We start from the raw sequence: 13220 nt of genomic DNA, 5'->3' as shown, positions 1-13220 counted from the left end.
AGCACTGCTGGGAGTGACTCCTGAGTGTAGAGCCAGGAATAAGTCTTGACCATCTTCAGTATTGCCCCAGAAGTCCCTTCCCCCACCCCACGCCCCAAAAAATAAGTGCTTAGCATTTGAAAAAATTTTACCCATTAACTTTCGTGACAACGTACTTTATAAGCCCTATTTGAACACTTAGTAGTGGTTAAGGGGTTCACATCAATTTTTATTAATTTTGATCCCTCAACTTTGTTCTGGAAGTTGGATCTTCATATTCTCTTATGATTATTTGGTGTGCATATTCTCTCTTCTTCCCACTAGATCTGTAAATTCCATGAGCTCTAATCCTTTTTTTTTCCAAACCACTGAATATTCTATAGTCGCCATCGAGTAGACATTGTAGATAACTTACTGATAAATGGGTAAATTTCATTTTCTTTGAAACAGTAAAACCTAGGAACACTGAAATAAACTAATCCACCTTGCTCTGAAGTCTTGAGAGAGTAGAACCTAAAAGTCTTGGAAGATAGTGACGAGAAATGCAGAGTGCCTGTGTGGTTAGACTTAATTAATTCAGCATCAGTTAGGTTATTTTGGTCAGGTTGTTCATTGAGGTCTCAGAAGGAAATCTTGCATTTGATTTTGTGGCAGCACAAGAATGAATGGGAACTTTTTTTTTTTAATGTTTGTTATGCCAAACAAAACATTTGGTCTGTGGTTCCATACTCACTTTTAACATCTAGTTTTTGGGTCAGCCATAAAAATTTTATTTCCTTTTAGCACTGCTGCCCTATGCTCACAAAGATGTAGCCAGTTCTTAATTGGACCCAGTATATAAGGCTTTAAAAAGTATTTTGGGGGGCTAGAACCATAGTACAGCAGGTAAGGCATTTACCTTACATGCTGCTGACCTGGGTTTGATCCCCAGCATCCTTTATGGTCCCTTGAGCACCACCAGGATTAATTAGTGAGTGCACAGTTAGAAGTAAGCCCTGAGTACTGCTGGGTTTGACCCAAAAACTTTAAAAAAAAAAAAAAAAAGAAACATTTGTCAGACTAGAGCCATAGTATGGCCGGTATGGTGATTGCTTTCCATGCAGGTGATGGGGTTTGATCTCTAGTACCACATATGGTCCCCCAAGTGCAGCCTGGTGTGCCCCCAAAACCTTTTTTAAAGAAAGGCATTTGCCCAAAACCAAAAATAAATAAACCACTTGCTGAGTCTATAATAAAAAGTCTTAGAATAGAAATGTATGGGGGCCAGAGCTAAAGTAGAGTGGGTGTTTTTTCGCATTTGCCTTGCACATGGCCAACCAAGGTTCAACCTCCAACATCCCATGTGGTCCCCCAAGCACTTCCAGGAAAAAGCATTTCCTCAGTACAGAGCAAGGCATAACCCCTGAGCATCATCAGGTATGACCCGAAAACAAAAACAAATAAAAAAAATGTAACAAGATAGCAAGATCTTCATACTTTGAATTCTAGTAGTTCTGTTTTTAGAAATATTTTCTTTTTATCTTAAATAACCAACTTAAGTATTATTCATTTAATTAAGAAAAATAAACAAAAACCTATATGCCCTAAGCAAGCTGTAAAGGGGACATAGCATATTAAATGACATACCATTAGGTTCAAATTATCAAGACCATGAAGCATAAGAAATTGGTTACTATAGCAAATAAAAAAGCTGTGAAGAAATTGGTCTGTAGGCTGAAAATATTGAGTAAGTAGGACTGGAAGGCTAGGTAAGCTAAAAGGAAAAATTAGCCAGGAATGTAAATTAGCAGTAGACATGTACTTTGCATTTGTGAGGCCCTAGGTTTGATACCCAGCACCACTAAATATTAAAGAAAAATATGCATCTTGAAGAAAATTTTTAGGTTTGATTCTAATATTCAAAAGAAGTCTGGGCCGGAGAGATAAGTTGTTGCCTGGGTTTGGTCTCCAGCACCCCATATGGTTCTCAAAGCCCTCCAGGAGTGGACTCTGAACACAGCTAGGAGTAAATCCTGAGCACAGCCAAGCGTGGTCCAGCAGTAAGCCAAAAAGGAAAAAAAAAAAAAAAACCACCACATTTAACTCTGCTGCTTCACTACTTTTTTTTAATAAGAAAAAATGACTTATTTTTTTTTTTTACTTTCAGTAAGCGATGAAATGTCCAAGGACTGTTTAAGCATCCTGTATAATACCTGTGTCTGTGTAAGTACCATTGTTATTGGGGCTCTGTTTATCTTCTTGCCATTTCTGCGGTGCTCAGGGAGGGAGTACTTAACTGGAGTGATAGACATGAAAGCTGTCTTTAGACATTGAAGGAGTCAGTCGTACGTGTGTCTGAGAAGCAGGATCAATAGGTAGAAATCATGGGGAAACAACATTTTGTAATAATTGTCAAGAACTGGGACTGCTTCAGCAGACACTGAACTCCCCTAATTCTCGGCAGAGGTGTCCGAGGAGAGCCTGAACAAGTATTGGAAGATGGTAACTTTTTTTTTTTTCTGTTTGGGTCACACCCGGTGTTGCACAGGGGTTACTCCTGGCTCTGCACTCAGGAATTACTCCTGGCGGTGCTCAGGGAACCATATGGGATGCTGGGAATTGAACCCGGGTCACCTGCGTGCAAGGCAAACGCCCTACCCACTGTGCTATTATTCCAGCCCCTGAATGATGACTTTTAAGATTTCTTTTAGCCCCATTATTCCTGTTCCATCATTTTCCTTATTATAAAACAAAATGGGAACCAAAAGGCTCAGTCTTATATTGAACAGAAGAATTTTATGAGGTTGATAACTGAGCAAGAAGGAATGAATGGTGAGTGAAGGAAACAATTTAAAGAAAGAAAAGAGTGTAGCTCTTAGTGGCAGAATTAGATTCTGAGTTCTGTCCCTTTGTCCCTTAAGTTAGTTACTGTTTCCTCAGGTTTTGGTTACTTGTATAGTTAGTAATCAAATCAAGTAGAAGTTGTGGGGCCTTAAAGAGACGAAAACCTCTGTTTTTATTTGTTTGGGGGTTTTTTTTGGAGGGGTGGGGAGTGCCCACACCTTCAATCTCAGGGCTTACTCCTGGCTCTGTACTCATGAATCACTCCTATTGGTGCTTGCAGGACTAAATGGGGTGTCGGGAGATTGAACTCAGGTCACTGTGTGCAGGCAAATGCCCTTACCCACTATACTATTTCTCTAACCCTGAGGCGAATAATTTTTTTTTTCTTTTTGGGTCACACCCAGCAGTGTTCAGTGGTTACTCCTGGCTCTGCACTCAGGAGTCACTCCTGGCGGTGCCCAGGGGACCATATGGGATGCTGGGGATGAACCCAGATCAGCCGCATGCAGGGCAAACGCCCTACCCCCTGTACTATCGATTTGGTCCCAGGCTAAGAACTCTTAAAACAGTACCTGTCTTTTAGAAACTTATTTGTTGCATTGCAAACAGGAAATTACAACGTAACAGTCACTGAATAGTGTTCTTTTTAAATAATGCTGATGAGATTGAAGCAATCTTGTTGGAACCTGAACAAAATTATTCAAGGACTTGCTTTTATTTTATTTTATTTTATTTTATTTTATTTTTGAGTGTGGCCCAGCAGTGCTCAGGGCCTTATTCCTGGCTCTATACTCAGGGATAACACCTGGTGGGGCTCGGGACCATATGTGGTGCCGGAGATCAACCCGGAGATCAGTCGCATGCATGGCAAGATCTACCTGCTATTCTATCACTCTGGCACTTGCTTCTATTAATTTGCTTAAAATTATGTTTTTTTGAGAACCTGTTGATAGTGGGGCTAGAGAGTATAAGAGGCCTGGTGCTTGCTTTGTATGTGCCAATCTGTTCAATCTCTGGCACTGCATATAATTTCCCGCTCATGTTTCCCTAAGCTCTGCCAAGTGTGCCCCGAAACAAAAGCAAGTAAGGAGAAACAGGTGAAGTTATTTTAACAGTGCTTTAAAGTTAGTATATCAAGGATATTACTGGGGCTGGAGCAATAGTACAGTAGGCAGGGTGCTTGCCTTGCACACCACCAGCCCAGATTCATTCTCAGCATCCTAAATGGTCTCCCGAGCACCACCAGGAGTAATTACTTAGTACAGAGCCAGGAGTAACCCCTGAGCATCACTGGGTGTGACCCAACCCTGCCCCACCCGCCCCAAAGAATATCACTGTATATGTGATCAATATGTAAATAATTAGACATTTCCAGTTTTTGTACTAAACTTTCAAAATCCATTGTAGATTTTTTTTGCTTTGATTTTTTTTTGTGGGGGGGTAGGGAAGGGTATTAGAGAATTTTGGACCAAATTCTGCCGTACTCATTATTTCTGCTGTACTCATAATTCTGCTTATCCCTTACCCGGTGCCCAGGGATCACTCCTGGCACTGCTCAGGGGACTGCATGTGATGCTGGGGATTGAATCAAGGTCAGCCACATTTAAGGGAAGTGTCTTAGCTGTATTATCTCTCCAACCTCTTGTGTTTTTTTTTTTTAAGTTGTTCACAATTTATTACATTCAGTATTCCAACACCAGTCCCCCCACTATTACACCTTCCCACCACCAGTATTTCAAATTTTCCCAACCACCACCCAAGCCTCCCCCAATAGCAGGTCATAAATAATTTCCTTTATATTGCTTGTTGTGAATAATCCACTAAAAATATAAAAATGATCCAAAAAAAGTTTTCTTAGAAGAAAGTGTGTGAAGATTGTTGTATCGTGGCCTGGAGCCATTAAACCCTTGTATAAGAGATTACTAACATGTTGTCACAGGTTGAGCCTTGTGTGCTAATTTTTTTTTTCTTATTTGAGTCACACCTAGTGATGCACAGGGGTTACTCCTGGCTTTGCACTCAGGATTTACTCCTGGGGGTACTTCGGGGACCATAGGGGATGCTAGAAATCAAACCCGGGTCGCCTTCGTGCAAGGCAAACACCCTACCCATTGTACTGTCGCTCCAGCCCCTATTTTTTTTTGAGATTAGTTGCCTTCTACTTTACACCCCATCGAATGTGGTGTGCTACTCCTGTCGCATGGTCACAGTGTGGCCAGGAACCCGTTGTATTTTTCAGTACACAAAGCACATCTCTTTTCAGCCTAGCTAGGATCCAGGAGCTCAAGAATCACCCAGGTAGGCACAGACTGATAGAAATAAGCTTGTGACCTGGATAGGCACAAACTTATAAAAATAAACAAATTGAAATGTACTATTATTCTCAAAACCGAGACCAGTAAAAAGTCATCCTTACTGGGGGAAAACAAAAAGACTTTTATATGATTTTCTTTGGCCACATCTACATAGTTAATAGTTTTATAGATTGGGGTAAAGATACCTGTTATTCATTGAAACCCCAGTAAACCAGTTTGGTTTAAAAAAGAAACACAAAGTGTAGCAAACTTAGTCTATCACAGTTTAACTCTGTGCAGATCTGGTTGGATTCCAGGTTGGGCAGGAACCAAGGACTTTTGTAAACAACAGTGACTCTAGGGATCAGGCAGAAAACAGCTATTTGAAGTGGAGAGCTCTGTAAATTCTGACTAACCTGAAGTAAACAATCCCATCTAAGGACATTTAAACTCCAGTTTCTAGAAAGTACCGTGTGACAAGTAAAACTTGGCCTACTTGGGTACAGCGGGTAGGATGTGTGCCTTGCATGTGATTTCATCCTTGGCATCACAGGGTTCCCTAAGCATAATCAGGAGTGATCCATGAGCACAAACTCAGGAGTAAGCCTTGAGGTTACTTGACGACCCAAAACAATAATAACAAATTGGCATTCTGAATTCTGATTTATAGCTTCAGAATTACATGCTAGATAGATACTGGGTCAGGAACCTATGATTAGCTGTGGATGTGGCCAGCAGTGGAGCACTTGCCCAGCACATGTAAGGCTCTTAATTTGTTTCCTGGCACTGCCCCCCTTCCCAGAAAAAATCATTGATATACAAAATAATATTCGGGATGTAAGGCCTGAGCCAAAACTTGCTTTCTGTAAAAGAAGGCGGCTTTTCTGGTATCTCTTTCTGCAAGAGCCAATTTTCATACACACACGCTCTCTCACACTCTATTGCTGGGATCTGGGGTTAATTCCTTACTTTCTGTATTTGTGGGAGGGATTTCTTGCCCCTTGTAGTTTATTTGGCAGTTGTAACATATGCTGCCTTTTTCTCTTCTTCCCCTTGTTAGACTGAAGGAGTTACAAAGCGTCTGGCAGAAAAGAATGACTTTGTGATCTTCCTTTTCACTCTAATGACAAGTAAGAAGACATTCTTACAAACAGCAACCCTCATTGAAGATATTTTGAGTGTTAAAAAGGTAAGTTATATCCTCTACCAGCCAGTTGGAGGTGTCTCAGACAGTTGGATATAGTATTCTCAAAACTGGATCAAGTGGAAACTGTGTGTCTGTGTGTGTGTGTCACGTGCATGCGGGGGGAGCTGGCTTTACCTGGTGGACTGTGTGCTGTCAGGGATAGAACAGGGGTTGGCTGTAAGCAAGAAAAGCACCTTAACACTTGCACTGTCATTATCTCTCTGGTCCTATAGAGCTCTTTTCATGTTTCATTTTGTTTCGGGGTCACATACAGCTCTGTACTTGGCCGTTACTCCCAGTTCTGTGCTTTGAGATCACTCCCATTCTGTGGTGCCTATGGGGGGACGGGGTGCTAGGGATCAAACTGGGGTCAGCCTCGTGTAAGGCAATATCTTTTTTTTTTTTTTTTTTTCATTTTGGGTCACACCTGGCGATGCACAGGGGTTACGCCTGGCTTTGCACTCAGGAATTACTCCTGGCGGTGCTCAGGGGACCATATGGGATGCTGGGATTTGAACCCGGGTTGGCCGCGTGCAAGGCAAATGCCCTGCCCGCTATGCTATCACTCCAGCCCCTAAGGCAATATCTTAACCCCTGTACTGTATGGCCAGATTCTATTTTGAGATTTGGGGGTGGGGTAGAGGGTGGTCACACTCTGCAGTGCTCGGGCATTGTGATCCATGGGGGTGCTGGCAGATGGAATATGCTGTCTCCTGGCTATTAACTGGGGTTGTCTGCATGTAAGGCAAGCACCTTGCCTCCGGTGCTCTCCAGCCTAAAATTTTTTAACTTTTTTTTTTTTTTTTGCACGTGCAGGGAGGGGGGTGGTGGAGGGTGTGCTTAGGATCTATGCAGGCCCTCACACATGGGAGAATATGCTCTAAGCTATTTCCCAGCCCCCAGGGTTCTTTTCTGGGGGAGGTGGTCTCACCAAGCAGTATTCAGGTGCTGATCCTGTCTCTGTGCTCAACCCCTGTTGGTGCTAAGAGACCATTGCAGTGCCAGGATTTGAAGCTAGGGTATGCTGGCCTGTGCTCTATCACTCCCAAGGTAGCCCCGTTCCACAGAGCTCTTCTTAGGGAAATAAACTCTGAGGTTAGATGGGGTTGGGGATAGAGCAAATGCTTTGCATGAGGGGCTCTGGGGTAGACCCAGGAGTCCCTCAGCACCACCAAAAGGAAAAATCTTCCACATTCCTAGTGTTATTTTTGGTATTATTTAAGTGCATACAAATATTCAAAATAGATTATATGCCTTATCTTGATGGCTTTTACATGTGCTAAAGCCCAAATGAATATATAAATTTAAATCAACTTGATAAAAACTCATAAATTCAGTTGACTTCATGAACTGAATGTGATGACTGTTACCTGCTGAAATCAAATTGCCCCTCACTTATTATTATGATGCAAGATCTTCTCAGTATTCCTGTATTGATGTATCCTTTGTAAGTGATCCCATTTTCCTACCGCTTTCCACTTATGAAGTCTGCCTCAATTTTGTTTTAACTAGTCTTCAATAGTTAAAATATAATTGATACCAAAACAGAACATGCAGTTACGAGCACTAAAATCTAGTCTCTGGTCATAAGATAGACATCCGGGGTGGGGCAGAGCATGCTTCAAACAACAACCAAAACTCTGATCAAAATGGAAATACTCTCCGAGAACTCTCTGAGCCCAGAGAGATGCAGCCACGACCCCTGCAAGACAGCGTGTTCACCTTCTGCCGTGACCTCGCTGGGCTCTGGAGCTCCCTTTCCCCGTCCCCGCTGTGCCTCCGTGTTGGTGGCAGGTGGGCAGATTACTTCTTCCTCCTGGAGCAGCCTCTGCCTCAGCTGCCATGGCAAGGGAGAGGGTGTCCCTGCGCCTCGAATCACAGCTTGCGTTTCCATCATTCTGCTACATTTCCCACAGGCTCCGTTTGTTCCAGCAGCCGAGGATGCACAAGCAGCCCGTTGTCCGCAGGAGCACATTGGAGATACACACACGTCTCAGACTGACCCTTTGTGCTCTCTGATTAAAAAAAAATAATAATAACTCTATTATTTTTCCCAGCAATTGTGTGCTCCGGCGTGTGTGTGAGAGAAAATTTGCCAAGTAGGAACTCCAAACTCTAGGGCAGTTTTAGCCCGGGATTGGCTGTCCCGAACAGCTGTCCTGCCTCCCTCTCACTCACCCCCTCCATGCTGACAGAGGTGGAGATGTTCTCTCACTGCAGTGCACTCTGCAGTCCAGAGTGGCCTTTGAAAGGGGAGCATAGAAGAAAGTGGGGACCCAAGTGACAAACCATGACAAGGGATTTTTATCCTATGCAACTCAGAGAATCGGCTTTTGAAATTTATCAAAAATTCTTGCAAAGCAGCATATACACATGTACTCATGAAAAGGCCAGTAGAAAAATGGACAGTGATACAAGCATTTGACAACAGCTTAACCCCTGGTCCATAAATCCACAATCAGAGCATATTAGCTTCAGTGGTAATTATGGATGGGACCATTAAGACCACAGTGCTGGTGAGAATGTGCATCATTGGGGAAGGTCCGTACAGCTGGAGCTTTGCCTGCCCACCCTCCCTCTTTCCCTCCCTCCCTCCCTCTTTGTTTTTTCTGATATAAAATCTTCGGGACAAACACAGCTGTTCTCAGGCTGGGATAACTCCTGGCTCTGTGCTTAGGATCACTCCTGTCAGACTCAGGGGGATGACATGGGGTGCTGGAGATTGAACCCAGCTTGACCACGTGCCTGTACTATTTCTCCAGTTGAAGATTTTCGATCAGCAGTTTATCTGTTTTGCTGTTGTCTCATAGTTGTACACGCACATATCCTGTGGCCCAGCATCCGGAGATGCACCGCACTCAGGGCTGAGGCATCAGTCTAGTGGCATGGGTCACTTTAACCTCTGCCCAGGCACGTTTACAGGCAGTCTCAGAATGCTGAATCTTAGATCTGAAAACACTTAAGTTGAAGCTAAGAGGTTTGTGACACCATTCAGTGAATCTCTGAGCTAGCTTGAGAAAGATAAAGGGAATGGTTTGAAGACATTTTAGCTTTTATCTGTACATGAATTTTTATACTTGCCAAGGTGTCCTTATTGGATTTGATGGAAATTATTCTTGGGCACTGTCTCAGAAAACATGCTTCAAGAAACAGATGCCTCATTGTTTCAGTGTAAAAACAGAGCTGAAAGTTTCTGATCCATCAACAGGAGAATAGATAAATGTCATCTTTTCAAACAGCAGGAAATTCTGATGTAGTGGAAATTAGTGAGTATTGCCATCGACTAGGCTAGCAAAAGCCTGGCCAAATCTTAGGGATCAATAGAGGCCAGTTTCGGAAGACTCTTGTCTGTTACACCATTTTTATAAAAACAAAATGAGCAGATTCAAATTAGGCATGTGATAAATTCAAGTTCTGATCTGTTACAGATCAGGACCGTGGTCTTTTCTGATTGAGAGACAGAAATGTGAGAGGAGAGGCACATATGTTATGCTTTATACATGTTAGTTGTATGTACTGTTAAATGAAAATTTAAGAATGACATAAGTGAATCTGGAGGGTGGTGGACCTGGTACGTAACCCACACACTGAGCTAAGACTGTAGGAACTGGTGGGCTGAAAGTAGTAAGAGCTGACAGTCACGGGCCAGAGGAGACAGTTCAGAAGGCTAGTGAACATGCTTGGCACCTAGCCCCTCAATGTTTCATTTTTTAAAAATGAAATCAGGGGACTGGAGAGATGGGTTGGGGGTGAGGCGCTTTCCTTGTCCACAGACAGTGGCAGTTACACCCCAGCACCTCCTGAGCATTTCCAGAGTGATCTTGGAGCACAGCCTGGTGTGGCCCAGGAACCAAAAGGGAAAAAGAAAGTATGGCGAGAATGGCAATTTATGATTGATAAAACTTGAGTGGTAGGCTTTTTAAACATTTTTTTAAAACAATAATAATAATAGATAAAATTGGGCCTGAGATATTGTGCAGCGGGTAATGCTCTTGCCTTGCACACAGCCAACCTGGGTTCGATCTCTTGACACCGCATATACCAGGCCCAGCCAGGAATCAGCCCTGAGGACCACTAGGTGTGGCCCCAAAACAAAACCCAAAGTAGGTAAAATAAGCCAGGTGAGCCATGTTAGAAGAGAAGAACAGTGGTGCTCAAAGGGTTTAATATTTCAGCTATTAAAACAAGACTTAACTTACCTAAGGTCGGACAGTTTTAAATTGCAGAGCTGGAACTTGAACCTAAGTATTAGACCTGCAAGGCCCTTCCTTAGAGGAAACAGAAGACCACATGCAATCACGAATGAATAGAGCCATGGGATTGTTTCATTTGTGTCTTCTATAGGAAATGATTCGACTAGATGAAGTCCCCAATCTGAGCTCCTTAGTATCCAATTTCGATCAGCAGCAGCTTGCTAATTTCTGCCGAATTCTGGCTGTCACTATTTCCGAGATGGATACGGGGAATGATGACAAACATACACTTCTTGCCAAAAATGCTCAACAGAAGAAGAGCTTGGGCTTGGGGCCCTCCGCAGCCGAAATCAACCAAGGTAAAGTGTTTGAATTGTCAGAAATTTTAGATTATTACCCATACCATTTCGTGAGCCATCTAGCACTTTCAGTAGCTCTGGAGAAACTAATTAGGGTATGTAAAACTTGTCTCTGAGCATCTTTTCATTATCTGGGGGAGCCAAATCCACAATCTGCATTTGATTATTTATTAGAGTTCCAGGTACATGTACCTTTTAACTTACCAAGCCTTTTCTCAACTTTTATCTATACATACATGTAGAGTATATATCGAGGAGAGGATGTACCAGGCATAAACAAGTATAAACAAGAGCACATACAAGGTTATACATTGCAACATTGTAATAACAAGTGACTACAAGAGATCTTACAATTCATCAGCTGTAAGAGACTACTTTATAGAATACTTCCTTAATAGAAGATTGTATAACTTTTTTTTTAAAGATTGTATAACTTTTGAGAAAATAACCGAGAAAATCTGTAGTGATAGAGAAAAATCTCAGATACAGTAATGATTTTTTTTTTAAAAAAGTATGGTTTTATATAGTATTTTTGTTTTGGGTTTTTTTTTTTTTTAGGTATAGTTAGAGGTTTTGTTTTTTATGGGGGGATGGGGGATTTTGGGTCACACGCAGCGATGCACAGAGGTTACTCCTGGCTCTGCACTCAGGAACCACTCCTGGCGGTGCTCGGGGGACCATATGGGATGCTGGGAATCGAACCCAGGTCAGCCGCGTGCAAGGCAAACGCCCTACCCGCTGTACTATTGCTCCAGCCCCAGGTATGGTTAGAGGAATGAAATCAAATTTATTTATTCACTCATACACTCGTGCAAAAGGAATCTGAAAGTGGTTACATGTCGGGGAGACTGATGACTGGGCAGAGTGGCGTTCTTCAGCCTTTCACCTGAAGACTGGGGAAAATAGGAGAAATAGTTTGCAGACCAGTTGAGAGCTCAGACAGAAACAAAAACCAATGTAGATTCAATTTTGTAAAATTACAAATTTTAGTTGCTGTGGCATCTGCTGCTGCTTAGACCATCCCTGTGGTCGGACCAAAGATTAAAGAGGGGAGGGGCAGTGGAGTGTAGATCCAGTAGCAGAAGTGGAATGTCTTCGTGTATTGTTTCACATATTCTTTTTGTTTGCGTGGTTGACCTTTGGGCCACAGCTGGTGCTACTCAGGGCTTCTGCCTCTGCACTCAAACATCACTCCTGGCATGCTCAGGGGGGTGTATGTGGTACCAGCAATCGATCCTGGGTCAGTCATGTGCAAAGCAATTGCCTTACCTGCTGAACTATCTCTACGATCCCACATATTACACATATTCTTTGATTTTTAGAACCATGTGAATATATTATTTGAATTTTAGCAGGTACTATTCTAATTTATCCACCTTGTCAAGCTTTACATATTCTTTGATTTTTAGAACCATGTGAATATATTGTTTGTTTTATCTGCCCTGCCATATAGCCTTTTGGTAGCTAAAAACCTCTTTGTTGATAAATTATTCTTATTTAAGCAGACTTTAGGAAAAATAGGTATGAATCTCTTTCAGTCATAACAGTAGATGAATCATGCGAAATAAAACATTTTATTTTTATTTATGTTTTGGGGCCACACACTCAACTGTGCTCAGGGGCTGCTTTGAAAGCACGACTGTTTCTCAAGCCCAGTGTGGGTATGCAGAATCCCTGGGCCAGCTCACCGAGCCGAGAGCACTGACCAGCACCACCCCACTCTACCCCAGTCTTGATCCGAATTCTTCATAAACTCTGCTAATGTCTTCAGCTTAGTAGCACTGTAGCACTGTCATCCCGTTGTTCGTCGATTTGCTCGAGCGGGCACCAATAACGTCTCCATTGTGAGACTTGTTACTGTTTTTGGCATATTGAATATGCCTCGGGTAACTTGCCAGGCTCTGCCGTGAGAGTGGAATACTCTTGGTAGCTTGCTGGGCTCTATGAGAGGGATAGAGGAATCAAACCTGGGTCGGCCGCATGCAGGGCAAACGTCCTCCCCACTGTGCTATCGCTCAAGTCCCATCAGCTCAGTACAGACACTGAATTGTCTTACCTGCGCTGTAGGCTTGAAGAATATTATTTCTGTGTTTCAGTCACATGTAATAACAAGTGTGTGAAGGGTCTGGACCCTCATTCAGTAGTTTCTCTCCAGGCCTATTTTTCTTCCTGAGCCATAGAGCTGAGACCTCTCTTGCTCTGCACAGACTTTGCATCCCCGCCTCCCTCTTTCTTTCTTAAAATTTTGAGACATCCTCATTTTAGTCATCACAAGAGGCTTTTTTTAAAAGTGCACTGATTTGTTATTAAATTTGCTTCAAAGCAAGTTTAACATATACATATATACACATTTGTTAAGTTCACATTTTTAAGTTCCTGCATGGCA

At 42.6% G+C, this 13220-nt stretch overlaps 1 protein-coding gene across 1 annotated transcript in view; it reads left to right on the top strand.

The window, feature by feature from the left end:
• The window catches only part of TRPC4AP (transient receptor potential cation channel subfamily C member 4 associated protein), a 63440-nt gene that overhangs the window by 27367 nt on the left and 22853 nt on the right, over positions 1-13220 (top strand). Inside the window, exons 5-7 of the mRNA XM_012933651.2 lie at positions 2126-2181; positions 6157-6285; positions 10627-10834. Of these exons, the coding sequence (XP_012789105.2) occupies positions 2126-2181; positions 6157-6285; positions 10627-10834 (393 nt within the window). The remainder of the gene's footprint in view (positions 1-2125; positions 2182-6156; positions 6286-10626; positions 10835-13220) is intronic.

The sequence above is a fragment of the Sorex araneus genome, chromosome 5 (assembly GCF_027595985.1).
Source record: "Sorex araneus isolate mSorAra2 chromosome 5, mSorAra2.pri, whole genome shotgun sequence".
Classification (NCBI taxonomy): domain Eukaryota; kingdom Metazoa; phylum Chordata; class Mammalia; order Eulipotyphla; family Soricidae; genus Sorex; species Sorex araneus.
The sequence above is the reverse complement of the archived record's forward strand: the minus strand, read 5'-3'. Positions and strand labels throughout refer to the sequence as shown.